Genomic DNA, 16,366 nt, shown 5'->3' on the forward strand with positions numbered 1-16,366 from the left:
TGCAAATAACTGCCATCTATTTTTGCAATAGGGAGTACGACTGACTGGTTCCCAACTGACTGTGCCATTTTGCATTTACATTGCCGTCCTGAAGCAACTGCGTCACTATTTGTGACTCTTTAAAAGACATTTAGAAATTTCTAAATTTATGAGGTTCTGAACTCTCAACGCAAGTAGTTAATGTGAATTTCTGTGCATGAAGATGGCAACAGGTTTTGCTGATTTATTATAGTTAATCAGCATCTTATTGATGTGTTGACGCACCAAAGTTGCTTCGAAGACGACAACTGGCTGCGAGTGCTCCCAGTCTTCAAAGCAACCATTTCAAAGGCAACGAGACTGCGAAACGTTTGGACACGATCACAATAAATTTGTTCCTGCTGTGGTCAACAAACTAGTTTAACTGTTAGCATGCTGACATGCTGAGATCTTTTACCTGAGAGAGAACTGTTGGACTTCTGCTTGTGGAGCTTCTCTCTCTCCTTCTTCCCCTTAGGTATGATCTTAAGCTTCATACTGCTGCTGCTCTTAGTGCTGCTCCTCACCGAGTCCTAAAAATACGAGCAAAGACATTGATGGGTACACAGTGAGGGATATTTTGATATGTGAAAGTCGTCAGTGAAGGCAGATGGGCTGCTACTGAGCAACAGAAGTGACACTGTGGCACTTTGCTGGTTGTTAGTCTGCGATAATGCCACGGCTTCTCTTTGACACAAACAAACACTGCATCCCATCCCACCTCCTCGGTGCACTGCATGAGCGGGCAGATCCAGTGGATGTCATCCAGCTTGTGAAGCTCGGCGCTGAGGCTGTTCAAAGTCAAGCGAAGCTCCTCTCGCTCTGGAGACTCAGACTGAGACAGAGAGAAGGTGAAGAAGAGTTCAATTATAATCAGAATGGGACATTTGACATTTAACCCTCTGAAAGTCGGTAAAAAGTCAACACCTGTTCTGTCTCGATGCACGTTTTTGACCCCTTCTGATTCACAAATGCATAAAAACACCTGTTAATGTGTCAACAGTGGTTACTTCGAATTTCTTAAAAAGGAAAAATATTTTGTATATCTTGCTAATATTTTCTGCACTACCTATCTGTGTAATCATCACATGTTCACTTCATTTCATCTCTCTCATCAAAAGAAGTTTACGGAAGTAAAATCACTACCTGTGGTTCACCATTCAGTGTTAAAGGAAGTGAAAGTTAAACCCTGTTTATTAACTAAAAATGTGTTTTAGATACTTCAAAAAAGGAAGCAGATTAAACTGCATCCCCAGGATATTTGTATCTAGCAGTTTCTAACATGTAGACGTGTTAAAGACAGCATCAAAAGAAGTAGAGGTAGGTTGCAAGGCGGCTTGCAGCAAGACTAAAACAACTTAAATGTGCTACCAGAAAGATGAGCAGGAGGCGATCATCTGAGCCATCAGCCAATGCTGTCTGGCACCGCTATGAGCCATACAGCATGCACTAACACTGTTCTCAGTTTGTCCCTCTAGCTTTGAACAAAGGATTGTTCAATTTATCCAACTGTGCATGAAGTGCCACCCACAAGTTGAAATGTCTGGACACACCATACAGTCAAGCTGTTCCCACGACAGCTCCGTGGGACTGAGATCTGGTGACTGCACTGGACATAGACCGAATACCAGCTGACTGTTTCTTGAAATAGTTCTTACACAGTTTGGAGCTTTGTTTTGGATCATTTTCCTGTTGTAGGAGGAAACTGGCATCGCCACAGGGTATGGCTCGTGTTGAAAAATGGAGCAATATCCTCCCTTGTTTCAAGATTAATTTCTCTTACACAAACCTTCCTCCCCTCTGCAACCAAACTATCGGATTTCTCCACCATGTTTTAAAGTTATTGTTGAACTCCTCCAGCACCTATTTATTTGTTCCACAGCTCACAAATGTTCTGTTTTGACCACAACTCCTCAAACTTTAGATTAATGGGTTTGTAAGGCTAGTTTCCAATCTTCCTCCGTCCAGTGCTTGTGTTCTTTCCCCACAGTTTCCTTTTCCATTTATTGGCCAGACTCAAATTAAGCTTTTTCTTTTCAACTCTGCCTAGACGGCCATCAGGAAGAGGTCTCATCATTACTGCGGACACTGAAACTAGTTATTTACGGGAACTGTTTATTGAAGGTGCCAGTCAAGGCACTCTTTCTGTTCCCGTCAAAGTCAGAGCATGTTTTCTGCAAAGGGAGTTGTTCCTTCTGGTCTTTGTTGAGCCATGCTCTAGTCTTTATTTCTTATCAGGTGTACACACAGGAAGAACAATGAGGGGGAAAAAAGAGGTAACTTGTAGCAATGTCGGGCAAAATAAGACAAATAAATTAACAAGCAGTTAAACTAATGTCAACTTTAAAGCCACATCCACACTGGAAGTGATTTGCAGTGATGTGGTGACCAGAAATAACCACCACCTGAGATAACTTCTCTGTATTTCCAGGTAAGTGCCTGAAGCGACTTCCAATGAGAGTGAAGGATATATGACATATGATCTGTTAATAAATATATTGGAAGTCGTGATTGCTCGAAAGTGACCAGCAATCAGCTTCAACGAGCAAACTGCTTCCAGTGTGAACGCAGCCTCCTGACTACCAATGGGAATGAACAATGCGCCTGACTGACCTATGACAGGGCAGAAAATGCGCTAGAGGGTTACCTACACGGTCAGCTTGATTGTCCAGCAGCGACAGTCAGTGACAAAGCAGACTGGCAACAAACGAATGGTTTCATATTTGAACAACTTCGTTTTAATGTTACATCTTTTTGGGTGGTTAGGCTGATCTGCCCCAGTGTGTGATCAAATTCAGGGTCAGTCCGGATTCAAACCAACGGCCTCCTTGCTGCGATGCAACAATGACAAGCAAAGACATTTTTCTTTCATAAATAATTTCTAGCTGATAAAAACTTGTAGGCATGAGTGTCCTCTAGAATTGTAGTTGTATGCAGAGTTCTCATTATGTCTGCACAAAGGACCACTGCTTTAAACTGAGATTTCTTTAAAGCTACAGCCAACACAAACTGAACAAACATGTTGAACAGCAGAAGCTGAAATATGAGATGGAATATCTGAACGGCTTCAGAGGAAATGAAGGACCGAACGCAAACAAGGAGGGAAACAAAGAACGGACAGATGAGAGGGATGAACGGCTGAGGCGTACCAGTAGTTTTCCATCGAGCAGCATCCTGGTCTCAGCCTGGAGGACTTTACTGCTGTTGACAATTTCCACTGCTGTGCTGCGACTCAGACACTGGAAAAAAAAAAAAAAAATTTCAAAGTGACTGTTTTGAAGACATACGTCGTCCTTGAGGTGACATCACTGATGGAGTTCAGGTTAACAGGCTGCAAATTTAACAGCCTTTAAATTGACATGAAATCTGAGCATATTTATGAAAATCTGGACATTTTGTGCCCTCAATAAACTCCCCCATCTGCCCATTCATCTGTTCCCCTGCTCATCCTCCGCTCTCCGCCTCGGTGTCTTACCTCAGGGCTGGACAGTTTGGCCTCTGTGAGCACCAGGGCGGTGGCGTTGACTGCGTGAGCCAACTCCTGCTCCACCAGCTTGTGGGTCTTGGCCGCCTCACGGATTCTGGGCAGGGACAAAGCAGGAAATGGTCAGAAAAAAAAAAGAAAAGCACAATTATGGTTGCTTTAGCCTGTTGATATGTACCCGCCTCTGAATTTACTTTCTTTTATTGTCTATTATTGTATTGCCTCTTCCTCAAATATAACCGGAGCATCTTCTACTGTGCGCTTAAATTATTTGTAACACATCTCTCTTGAATTGAAATTCCCTTTACGAACATTTCTCCACATCTGAGACAAGTTTACAAATGTAATTAAAATATTTATCATCCTGAAAGGAAGGCAGTTTTGAGACATAACCGAAGACATCATCATAAACCAGGCAAACTGAGACAGGAAGGAGGAGCAGCAGAGGGACACTACTTGTTTGCAAATGTGAAAAAGAGGAATAAAACAGCTCATCAGTGCAACGGAGACAAGCTCAACCCAAGTTTGCAAATAAGCCAGTTAATTGCGGTGGGATGAGGAAATTACCCCTTTATGGTCTCCACACACAGACGGATGCAGCTCAGTTAGATTGAGCTGTTTGCAGTGTTTGAATGATATATTTTAAAATAATGTAGAGCTGGGGGTGGGGAACTCCAGGCCCCAAGGGCCGGTGTCCTGCAGGTTTTACATATCACCCTGGGTCAACACACCTAAATCAAATGATTAGTTCATTAACAGGCTTCTACATAACTTTAAGACATGTTGAGGAGGTAATTTAGCCATTTAAATCAGCTGTGTTGGAACAAGGACACATCTAAAACCTGCAGGACACCCCTGATGTAAATAATCAAACACGTCTTAACATATTCGAGGCAAACCTACTAGATCAGAATCTGCGGTAGTTTCCTTTTCTTTCCTACAGATATTTAGCCTTCACATGACTAAAATCATTTAAAAATGATTCTGCCTTCACAACAACTGTCCAGATGTGAACTCCTGTGAAGAAATTATCCATTTAAAGAGTGATAGATATTTGACATGTGATTGGGTAATAAATAAATTAGAAGACTTATTTATTTATTAAAGGTAAACTTTTGCCGAGTGGATGCCAACACACCACGTCTGGCAGGCTTTTCGAGCACGTTTGTCGTATCTGACGAATAACACGTCCTACAACCCATCTCAGAAGTGTTTTTCAGTTTTAGTGCTAAATTTTTGTATTTTCAAAATTTTCTTCTGACCACAAAAGAGCATCCAGCTTTTATAACCACTGTGTGGCGTCAGTGCGCACTAATTAACTGTGGAACAGTCGAGACGAGAGGAGAAAATCTGAAGCGGTGCCTACTTGTTGATGAGCGTGTCGGCCACCATGCCCAGCTGCTGAACCTGAGCGCACTCCTCCTCGGTCAGGTACTCCATGGACTGCTGGGAGTTAAGGCGGGGCCTGCTGGCGCGGTAGCTGTCAATCTTCCTCTTGTCCTCCCACGACTTTAGCGTGCTCTCAAACGCCTGGTTGTAAAGAGATCAACGTTCAGCCAAGCTAGTGCTGCTGAGCCATCTTTGAAAGGGAAGTCCATTTCAAACAAAATCAAATCCAAGAGCCACCCGATGTCTGACAGCTCCCCTGTCAGTTACTGTGCGGTTTGTAGAAATAAATGTCAGGGTGCATTTCATTTCACGTCTAAGACTAATATAGAAGAGCAAAGACATCTTTTTAATCTCATGAAGGAGCAAAGGAAGAAAAGTGTTTCATTATGAATTTAATTTAAAAACTCGCCAATAATCGTGCCTCGAGCAGGCGACCAGCAGGGAAAAGATTTACCCGAGACATAACTGTCACTATTTCACTGAATAAAAGCCGCATTTAGGGAGGATAAAACCAGCGAGCCAACTCTGTGGTGCTTAAGGAGGGGAAACCATGGAAACAAACTGCCCAAATGTGCTTGGCTCAAGAGAGCTCTCAGAGGTTTGAGCAGCACGAAGGGAGAACAAACAGTGGGTATGGATGTGATTTAAGAAATCCCAAAATAGAAAGAATCAACAACACGGGCAGTGCGCTGAGTGGATGTCCAGCTGCAATATTTATGAAAGGAAAAGGGAGTATTTCCAGCCACTGCCGGTTTTAACATGCATGCCACAGACATGTGTATGCAAACTGTCAGGTGGCAGGTTTTTTATGTGTGCGTCAGCGCTCACCCGGTCTCTCGTGAGCATCTGAGCGCGGTTCTTGTGGATGATCTTGACGATGCCGGGCGGCTGGATCCAGGCCTCTCCGTCCACCTGCACGGGAACGCCCTCCTCACCCAGGATAGTGATCTTCACCTGGCGGCACTGAGAAGCGGCAGAGCAGAAAACAGCAGCTGTCAGATGCGGGGGTTTGAGTGCTTTTTACCAGCTAACCCCTTCACTTGACCTCCTCTGCCCTCTACTGATGAACACTGAGCAATTCATGTGAAAAACCAGCAAGTTTAAGGATTGGGCCTCTCCTTGGTTGGATTTTATACCTCTTTACAGCCCTCAAAGCTCAGAACAAACAACTCTTAATTCAAGTGAAACAACAAGACTTTGTGACCAATCGCAAGCCTGTTATTTCTTTTGTTTACTAAATTTTGCCTAGCAGTATTTTTACTGCCTGATAGGAAACGGTGTCCCTTTTCCAAATCAGCAAGGCCTGATAATTTGTACTAACCAAGAAAGCTCACCAGCCACAAAAAGATCCTTGTCATTAGTTGTTATTAAATTAACAGTATTATCCTAGCCGAAAGAATTCATGATAACAGCACAGTGGAAATAATACCAGGCCTACTATGTTGAAGTGCCACAGATGCCACCAAGGGCTTCAACTCCCAGTGAAAAACATCTGTTGATAGTTCAATTCAATTTTATTTATGTAGTGCCAAATCAAAATAAGTCACCTCAAGGTGCTTTAAACTGTAGGGTAAAGATCCTGCAACAATAAAGGAAACACTTAGCGAAAGTGGGAAGGAAAAACTCCCTTTTAACAGGAAGAAACCTGCAGAAACCAGGTTCAGGGAGGGGCCATGACCAGAGTGAGTGAAAACAAGCAACAAGCCGGTTTTGGGGACAGTGGGCACCTGGCAGATCCCACTTATTCCCACTAAATATTATCTTATTTAAAATAAATGCCAGTGTATGAAAATATCTGTGGTGTGTAGCTTACTCAAAGGCTGTTTTAATCTGAATATACATTTTTAGATTACTGATGTTGCACATTCATGTAAACACTGTGACTCCATTTAATATTATAATTACTCCACAGGCTCCTTTATTATCCTTCATATGTAGATGACTGTGGACAGTTTTTATTTATATACTGTAAGGATCAGCCCTTCAGCTGCAGGTTAAACAAGATTCCTTGAGCTGTTGGTTCAGGGTGGAAATTAAATATTTGCTACTGATATTTGTCTTTTATTGGTGCAGAAAGTGACGGCCACGGGATATGATTCCAGTTTGTTTTTTGTTGCTTCCTGTTGTGGACGTTATTAAACCTCAACCTCTGATAAGAGCTGATGTGCAGCGTTTGCAGGTCCTGAAATCGTGTGGACCTTCACCGTCTCAGCCAACCTTAACAGTGATTTAACTTGCTCAGTGTGTCCTTTTGAAAGCCAAACTAAGACGCTGATGTAGGGAAGAGGTTTTAAAAAGGCTCTGTCAGACATTATAAAGGTAAGAGTGTTACATGCGTGTGTGTTACCTGTGCAATGCGATGGTGCTGTAGGTTTATGACTCTGGACATGGCCATCTGCATGCTGCCGAACACCGCCACCACCTCCAGCTTCTTATCATCAAAAGATGGAGCGCCAAAGTTCTGGAGGTGCACGCGATAAAATCAAACACAGTCAGCTTCAAATTTAGATGAATTCGAAATGTAAAGTAAAAATTCTGATTTCTTTTCTTTTCTTTTTACTAAGAATGCTTCTGAAGGCTCTGTTGCACAGCACTCACATTGTCCTCCTTGGTGCCTCCCCAGAAGTTGATACCGCCTGCATAGCTGGGGATGTTGAGGACAGCCAAGCCCTGCAGACTCGGCAGAGACATTGGAACCCCGTCACACTGTGGATAGAGGAGAGGAGACGCTTCAAGACGAGGAAAACTCAGCAGGTTTGCAGAAAACAGCTGACAGACATTTGTTTCCCTAAACAAAACCGTTGGGTGTGTGTTCATGTACGCCTGTTTTTTACCTCCAGCTGAACTCTCTGCTCTAGGTTCTTGTACGTCTTCTGGACCAGTTCTTTGGTCCCCAGGACTCCGTACCACATCATGTTCTTGGTGCGACTACTGCAGAGGGAAAAGCAAACCAGTCAGGCCTAAACACAATATGATAAACAAAGTGCAACTAAAAAACACCATAAAATCTAAAACTGAAGCAATTTAAGCAGATATTCTTCTGCTGCTAGCATTAGGAGGTCATTACTGGGGGAACTTTGTCATCTCTGATCGGATGTTTCTTTCTGATATGCACCTTTATTTACTGGCATGACTGAGAATGTCACAGACTAATAGGTCACATGTAGCGTAATGAACTGGGATTACAGTGGGTATTTACAAAGAGTGCAGTGACAAGATTGCGTGTAAGAGGTTGGACCTCACAGATTTGATGCGACTGACCCTGATGGATATGTATTTATGGGAGTTCCTATCTCAAGGTGGAATATATAGGGAGGGGAATATCTAAATAAGTAAACATTTCTGACATACAATTTAGAAAAAAAGCTAGAAAGCTTATTTTTATTAACTTGACATTGAAATAAATTGACTGCTTGTGACTGCTTGTGCTTACACGTCATTTTGCCCCGTTGGCCCTTTATAATCAGGTTTGTGCGTCTGTGTGTTTGTTGGGTTTTTTACCTGCATTTTTTCGGGTGCTCGTCTCTTTTGTTGTTGAACTCGAGGGAGATTTTGGCATCCAGGCCGATGCCGAAGTAGTTGTTCATCACACACTTCTCTGAGCATTGTCTGTAATTATGAAGCATGCAGACGGTTTATTAATAGCTGATTTTTGTGTGTGTGTGTGTGTGTGTGTGTGTGTGTGTGTGTGTGTGTGTGTGTGTGTTTACTCATGTGCGCGCTTACACAGTGTCCTCGCTGAAGGTGACAGTGTTGAGGCTCTCTGGCTTCTCCAGGACGATGGGAGAGGTGGGACTCAAACTTCCTTGACCTGGACAGAACAGCGGTAGTAGGAGAAGCATCTTTAGAGTGAAAACTGGTGGCTTTTTTTAAGGCTTGAGGAACCTCCAAAGCTTTAAAGAGAAATCACACTGTCCACTGCTTTGACTCTTTAATTTGCTAATGCGTGACGTAAGAGCACTTTGGCATGGCTCGTATCCCTGCTGTGATCAAACTTACGTGGCTCGGCATCCTTCAGCTCCTCACTGTTTTCTCTTTTGATGGAGGATGAAGACGGCATCCTTTGGACCTGCGTGTGCCGGTTCTGCTCGTCAACCACTGAAATGATGATAAACGACCGGTGAACTGTATGCAGCATGCTTGTATTTTACAAAATAAGCCAGCCCTGATGTTGTGCGCTAAATGACAAGAGCAGAACAGCGGCTTACCTTTCTCGGCCTGCTCGATGATCTGCCTGAGCGCCTTCTTCAGACTGTTCGCCCTGAGCATCAGCTGCTCTTTGGACCGGTACGTTTTGCCCTCCGATCCCGACTCACTGCCACTTTCACCGTGGCTCGAGCCGCTGCTCTCCTGGCTCGGCACCGTACCCGCTGGCACCACCTGGATGAAAGTACAAATAAAAACCTATGAAACCTGTGAAATAGGCCCTGGTATGCTGCTGTTTGATGGCTTCTTTTGTGGAATTCCTGATATTACCCGACTTCCACATTCAATCTGTTACATTTTACGAGCAGCAGGAGCCCAGCATCACAATATCACCAAAGCAGCAGTGTTCAACCTGAAAACGTCTTCTCATTCATAAATTTTTACGATCCCTGCTTCGCAGCCCTCTACAGCGGTGCAACATCAGCGAGAGGCAGCAGTTATCATCCTTTAACGACAGAACTGCGGCTACACGCAGAACTTTGAATCAAAGGTAAAAATTCAATGCACTTCCTCTTTTACTGAGCAGAAGGTTTAAATCATGCTGACATTTTGAGGGCTGGGCTGTTTCTTCTAAAGCAATGACATCAATCTCTGGATAAAAGGCTCCACAGGGTGCAGAGACACAGAAAGCTGTGATGATGTTTTGCTCTTGAGCTCCCGTGAGGAAACTTAAAATGCGTGCAAAGCCGCCTTTTTTTTTTTTTTTTTTTTTTAAACTTGACCTCATGTTTCAGACAGTCCTTAGTTTATCATTGCAATCCTTATTTTCAGTTTATTTTGAATTCCTAGACACTGTATGTGTTTATTACTAGCAATACAAATACCGCTTTATTTATTTTAGTAATTAGTCTACCACGCAATCGTCAGTTCAAGACTGGGAGGAGACACTCACTGGGAGGTGAGAGACTATAATTAGGGGGAGACGACATTATCATGCATAATTATGAAGCAATCAATCAAAAACATTAGCACTTTCAAGAAGCAATAAAAATTAAAAGTATGGTTCACTTTTGAGATGAAGGAAACCGTAATAAAAATGTCATTTATTGTAGAAGAAAAACTTCCGTTCAAGGTTACAAATAATCTTCTTGTGACCTCTGGTACTGGACTCATCTCTGTGTTTGTTCCACTAAACTTTAGTGCTACATTGGATACTGCTGACCACAATATTTAAATACATACATCAGAACATACTGTAGGTATTACAGGTACTGCACTTCAGTGGTTTGTATCATATCTATCTAACAGACTCCAATGTGTTCATGTAAATGGAGAGTCCTCTTCACACGCCCACAGGGTTCAGTGCTAGGACCAATTCTGTTTACATTATACATGCTTCCCTTAGGCAGCATCATTAGAAGACATAGCATAAATTTTCACTGCTATGCAGATGACATGCAGCTCTATCTATCCATGAAGCCAGGTAACACACACCAACTAGTTAAACTGCAGGAATGTCTTAAAGACATAAAGACCTGGATGGCCGCTAACTTTCTGCTTCTTAATTCAGATAAAACTGAGGTTATTGTACTTGGCCCTGAAAATCTTAGAAATATGGTATCTAACCAGATTCTTACTCTGGGTGGCATTACCTTGGCCTCCAGTAATGCTGTAAGGAACCTTGGAGTCATTTTTGACCAGGACATGTCCTTCAATGCACATATTAAACAAATTTGTAAGACTGCTTTCTTCCATTTGCGCAACATCTCTAAAGTTAGAAATATCCTGTCTCAGAGTGATGCTGAAAAACTAGTTCATGCATTTATTACTTCCAGGCTGGACGACTGTAATTCATTATTATCAGGAAGTCCTAAAAACTCCCTGAAAAGCCTTCAGCTAATCGAAAATGCTGCAGCAAGAGTCCTGACAGTATTGAGTATTTGCCCACATTGTCTTGACTGTGTTAAATTCCTGTTAAATTCAGAATTGAACTTAAAATCTTTTCTGTTGCTGTATTTTTTTCTTCACTCACTACTACTGAACTTTCAACATTATACAGATTCAAATGATGGTTGTTCAAGGACAGAAGGGAGCAGAGGACACAGATCATTTCACAAGTTAAATTGTGCAAACAGGCCGGCGGTTCCACACTGCTGTGTCTTCTTCACATAACAGCGGGGAGGTATACTGTATTGATACACCGAGCCCTTTGGGATAACAAACAACAACTAAATTGGTCTTGTTTTCTCTTCTTCCTCGTAACATTAATTTGAAGTCTGTTTTACTGTTTGTAAAGTCTGAGGCTTTGATGAGATTTTGTGTTTCTGATTGTGTCTTTGATTAAGACATTTTAAAAAAGAAGCATTTATGAAGCCGTAACGATAGAAGTAAGAGTAAAAACAAAGTAGTGAAGGAACAGCGGTGGATGGGAGGTTACATAAATGAGTCAAAACCTACAAGAACCCACATGCACGTTATTAAACTAAGTACTCCGTGGGAACTGTAAACATGATCTGGGTTGAGTATAACTGGTTGTGTTATGTCATTGTCAGTGTGGAAATGCTGGTGTGTTTGCACAGTTAAAGTCTCTTATAACCACTTGTTGTCATTACCTGGGCTTCAGCTTCCTCACTTAGGGCCTTGACGAGGGAATCGAGCTTCTCGTTGAGCAGCGCACACTGGGAGAGGAACAGAGACAGACGGGGAGATTTTCATTATCTGCATTGCTTTCTTTCTCACTTCAAAATTACACGAGTGCAGTGTAAATTTGGACATGTAGTATGCATCACTTTGAAATTGTCACTCTGTGAGACTGCAGCAACACCTCAAACCAGCGTGAAATCAATACTCCGTCTGATTCGGTGCACACAGGACTTTTTATTTTGAGACTTACGAGGCAAATATCCCACCAGGCATCAACGCTGCAACGCAGTATTTGGAAAAAGGCGGGTTGGTCGGAGGGTGTGGTGGAAGCTGAAAAGATTTTTCTTAGTTTTTTGGAATCTTGTACTTCTCAAAGTGATTTTCTATGCAGAGACTCCAGCGTAAATGTTGTATTCAGGCGTTGTAGTCATGTGATCGTCATCTATATGGCGTTAACTTGTCCACCATCAGGACAACAGACTGGTTGCAAGAGAAAAATGCGTGCAACCAGCATTTGGTGAGTCGTGGCGAGCGTTTGCAGAAAACTCTGCAGCAAACTACGACCAAAGCAGGTTTTTGGTGCAGCACCCTGTTTGCAACCAATTTTACCTAGCAACTGTGAACAACCTCTAGCAACCATTTGCCAACTGGGAATGGGTCAGACGGTCACTGACTGCTCTGTAAGCCTTCATATCTGAAGTGAGTAATAAACCTGCTAAACATTAAACATAATTATAGTAAGGACTCATTTACGGACTAGGATCTTGCCCAAGGAAACTTTGGCACGCTGGCAGGAGGAGCTGGGGATCGATCCCCCAATTGGTGGACAACCCACTCTACCACCTGAGTCACCCTAAAATGATGTGAAAACTGTGGGTAAAATAACAAAAACACAAAGCAAGTGCATTCAAACCTGATAGACTTTTGAGTGCGTAACACTAGATCACAGACAGCAAGACTTGAAATTTCTGAATTTAGATGTTATCCCGTCGTTGTATCCTATTACGTCCCAAATAAACGAGAAGCAGCATGAAAATGATCAAAGCATGAGTGGGTTAGAGTCTTTTGTGCAGACAGCGAGGAGTGACTTTGACTCAGCTTTTAATGCTTGCATTCAGACGTCCAGCTTCAATGTCTCCATTTAAATTCTAATGAAGAGTCAAATAATTCAGCAAGAAGAAAACATGAACCGCCAAAGGCGCAGAACACTAAAGCAGGGAGTGATAACACTGAACCTTCAACTATATTTCACACTCTCAATTATACGCACGCACACCTACACTTGCCCACTAGTTACTGTTATACAAGCTCTTACATAACCCACAGGGCTGCACACAAAACCCATTTACCTTCCTTGCCATGGCATCTGCCTCCTCCTTGTTCTCCGTGGCTCTCTCGTACGCCTTCCCCACCTCCGCCACAAAATCATTCACCGTCCCACACAGAAATCTGAAAGGGAGGGAGAGACGTGAAGGTGAAGGTTAACGTGATTAACACAGAGAGTGAAACTAATTATACGGCTAACAAGTTTCAGATTGTGTGAGTCACTGTGCGGTTACTGCACTGAAGATTATACAGACACACACACACACACACACACACACACACACTTGTTTTATTGCCACCTACCTGCCTGTCAGCTACGTCGCCTCCACACAGTCACTATTTACTCACAGCTGTTACATTGCCGCTGCATGACTCAGCGGGGAGGCCTCTCCAAACTCTCACAGTCCTCGTCGTGCTTTTTACCAAATATTGGATGCTGAAAAATGATCGCCGCTCGCCTTCTACAGAAACACGCCGTTTATGTCCTCCAGTGCTGCCCAGACTATTTATTTTACTTCTATATTAGATGTGTGGAAATTACACGTCTCATCGCACCTTTTTAATGAATTTAAGCGTCGTCTTTAAAAGGTAAAGCTTCTAGTGCTGATGAATATCCATTCAGCTTCACCGGTGCTACAATCAATCACGTGCAATGGCTCAGCAGCTGCAGGTGACGCGCCAATAACGGTAAAGATGTCACTAAAGGATATAAGATACAGTTTTATCTGGAAGCTCTTTTTAAGGTGTAACTGCTTTTAAGCAGAGTGCATCCAATAGAGGTTCTAACAAGATGTTTGCCAGGTGGGCAGACTGGTTTCTACTGTTCAGATTAGTCAGATACAGTTACTCCATAGATTACGCTTTTGTAAACTTTCATCTCATAGTACTTTCATAGCGTAGCGGTTTGCACGTTCACTTAATACACATATCATAGTACTTTTAGTCCCCCCCCTTACACCATCTGACGTGTGATTTTAAAAAAAAGGTAAAACCAACCCCTAAACTTTATTATGTTTAAATTTAGTAAATTTCTTGAAAGGGAAGTTCTGTTTCTTTTTGTTAAAAGGGAGTTTTTTTCTTCCCACTGTTGCCAAGTGCTTGTTCAAAGAGGATGGTTTGATTGTTAGGATTTTCCCTGCATACTGTAGGGTCTCTACCTTACAATATAAAGCACTATGAGACCACTGCTGGTGTGATTCGGTGCTATATAAATAACTGAACTGAATCTTCCCTGCGCACCTTGGAGGTCCAAAAGCAAAAATCAACTTCTGTTTCAAACTGATCCAAATTTGTGTGGAGGATGATCACTTGCTGTCACCTCAGAGCAAGAAGGTCCTGGGTTTGAATCCACCACCTAGCATCTTGAGGAGTTTGCATGTTCTCCCCGTGGCTGTATCGGTTCTGTCCGGGTATTCTAAACTCCCCCCACAGCCCAAAGACATGCGGGGGTTGGGTTAACTGGCAATTCTAAACTGGAAGTTCGTGTTAATGGATGGCTGTCTGCCTCTCTGTTAGCGCTGTGATCGACTGAGGACCTGTCCAGGGCATACCCCGACTGTCACAGGGACAGGCTCCAGAGTCCCTGAACTGGATAAGTGAAAGAAACTGGATGAGTCATCACTTGTGACAAGAACTGGGTCTCTAGATATGAGATATTAGTTTAAAAGAGCCCAAAATGTTGCATTTCAGGCCCAACTTGCTGGATTCGCCTCCCTGTGACTTCATCAACTTTGAGAATTTAAATGCGTTGCAGCCAGCATCACAGAGGCAAAGCTACCACATATTCCAGTAACAGACTTCTAGGGAGAGATTTAAAAATCAAATCCACACTGAAAGCAGTTCAGAGGTGCACCAGGGGATGATCCTGAAGGAGAGACTAGCTTAACTGGAAACCAGGCGAGGTTTTAGATTTTTGTGTGCCGAATCCCAGAACTTTCTCAAGCTTTCTCGTAAATCTACACTTATTTGTCTTTACTGTCCCAGGCATGTTAGTGGAAGATCATTGTTAATGTTTAGAGGGCTCCATTAGAGCGTGACAGCAGGCTTACATTACTTATTCCTCCTTTAATGGCTTTGCTGGCAGAGTGACATCCCATTTCTTACATTAAGTCCCGGCCCTGTGCAGGAGCTACACCAGACTCTTCTATGAGTTTTCACTGATAGTAACTCGGGGTGAGAACAGTACCCAGCTGAACTCCATAAATTATATTTTAATGTCATTTCGTGCTTGAATTCTGTTCACACGTCGAATCCTGTGAAAGTTCTGTGTGCCGCCTTCAAGTTTTTTAAAAAGAAGTTATTATTGTTATATTTCATGGGAAATCTGCTGTGAACGTGTCCTTAAAGTCCCCGAGGTGTTTTAAATGTGCTGCAGGTCTGAACTACAATAAGCACTGTTTTAAAAGAAACACATGCAGAGAAATGGAGACGAGTCCTGCTGCACCGTTCCCCAAAGGGAGACGACTAATGTACTAATGCACTTAGGATGACCCCTAAACACTGATTCATCTGTCTCGTTCACTCACAGACACGCTCGCACTCTCAAGTGTATGTGTGGCCTCAGGATGAGACCAAAGCATATATACACATTTAAAAAATACCAAGACAATCACTCGACATCCCCGTCTCATCGTTAACCCCCTCTCCCAGGCTTCATTATCCTTTACCCTCCCATCTACTACTTTCCTCCCCTTTTGTCTCATTCCTGAGTTTGGAAGCATTCGTGGCACGTACTTGGCAGAGGAAATGACATCACTGTGTTTGTCCGAGTCCAGGATCTTGGCGAGGTGGGAGGCCACGGAGTCTGCATACTGAGTGATGTGGACCTGTGAAGAAGGGAGGAAGGTTTCAAGTTAACAGAGAAACCAGAGAAACTTGATCTGTAGTTTAATCAAACACGCTGGTTAATGAAGTGGCAAAAGATATTTTTCTCTTTCATCTGGAAATATTAATTTACTGGTATTGGCACTAATTATGTGAGTTTAAGATAGAAATGTCTGATTAACATTATTATCTTAGATAGAATTAATTATCAGATTTAATGGAACTAAGATTAAATTAATTTCAGTTTTATTTTGGCCAAAGATTTTGCAACTAGCAACAGGTCAGGAACATTATTTGGTGAGTTTCTCAGAGATGAGGCATGGGCAGAGGTTCACCACTTTGCAAAATAACTACATCTACAATTGTGGAGCAATTGCAAAATAATCTAATTTGTGAAAGCTTTGACTGTCTCATTATCCACATTTCCCAACACCGTCAAATGAGTCAGAGAATTTGGAGAAATCTCTGTGCGCAAACGGCAAGCCTGAATATGTTTTTTCAAATGGTGCATTTCCTTAGTTGCATGATTGGTAAGGT

General features: G+C 42.6%; 1 protein-coding gene across 4 annotated transcripts in view; it reads right to left on the minus strand.

The window, feature by feature from the left end:
- Positions 1-16,366, minus strand: part of si:dkey-172j4.3 (diacylglycerol kinase delta) — a 90,286-nt gene that overhangs the window by 5,563 nt on the left and 68,357 nt on the right. For all 4 annotated transcript variants that reach the window (XM_005458612.4, XM_005458610.4, XM_025904650.1 and 1 more), the window contains 16 exons: positions 15,740-15,831; positions 13,030-13,129; positions 11,650-11,715; positions 9,100-9,271; positions 8,891-8,989; positions 8,618-8,702; positions 8,393-8,500; positions 7,726-7,822; positions 7,490-7,597; positions 7,239-7,352; positions 5,720-5,854; positions 4,869-5,032; positions 3,494-3,599; positions 3,168-3,257; positions 740-853; positions 437-551 (listed from right to left, as the gene is read on the minus strand). In XM_005458612.4, the coding sequence (XP_005458669.1) occupies positions 437-551; positions 740-853; positions 3,168-3,257; positions 3,494-3,599; positions 4,869-5,032; positions 5,720-5,854; positions 7,239-7,352; positions 7,490-7,597; positions 7,726-7,822; positions 8,393-8,500; positions 8,618-8,702; positions 8,891-8,989; positions 9,100-9,271; positions 11,650-11,715; positions 13,030-13,129; positions 15,740-15,831 (1,765 nt within the window). The remainder of the gene's footprint in view (positions 1-436; positions 552-739; positions 854-3,167; positions 3,258-3,493; positions 3,600-4,868; positions 5,033-5,719; positions 5,855-7,238; positions 7,353-7,489; positions 7,598-7,725; positions 7,823-8,392; positions 8,501-8,617; positions 8,703-8,890; positions 8,990-9,099; positions 9,272-11,649; positions 11,716-13,029; positions 13,130-15,739; positions 15,832-16,366) is intronic.

Source organism: Oreochromis niloticus, linkage group LG3 (assembly GCF_001858045.2).
Source record: "Oreochromis niloticus isolate F11D_XX linkage group LG3, O_niloticus_UMD_NMBU, whole genome shotgun sequence".
NCBI classification, from domain to species: domain Eukaryota; kingdom Metazoa; phylum Chordata; class Actinopteri; order Cichliformes; family Cichlidae; genus Oreochromis; species Oreochromis niloticus.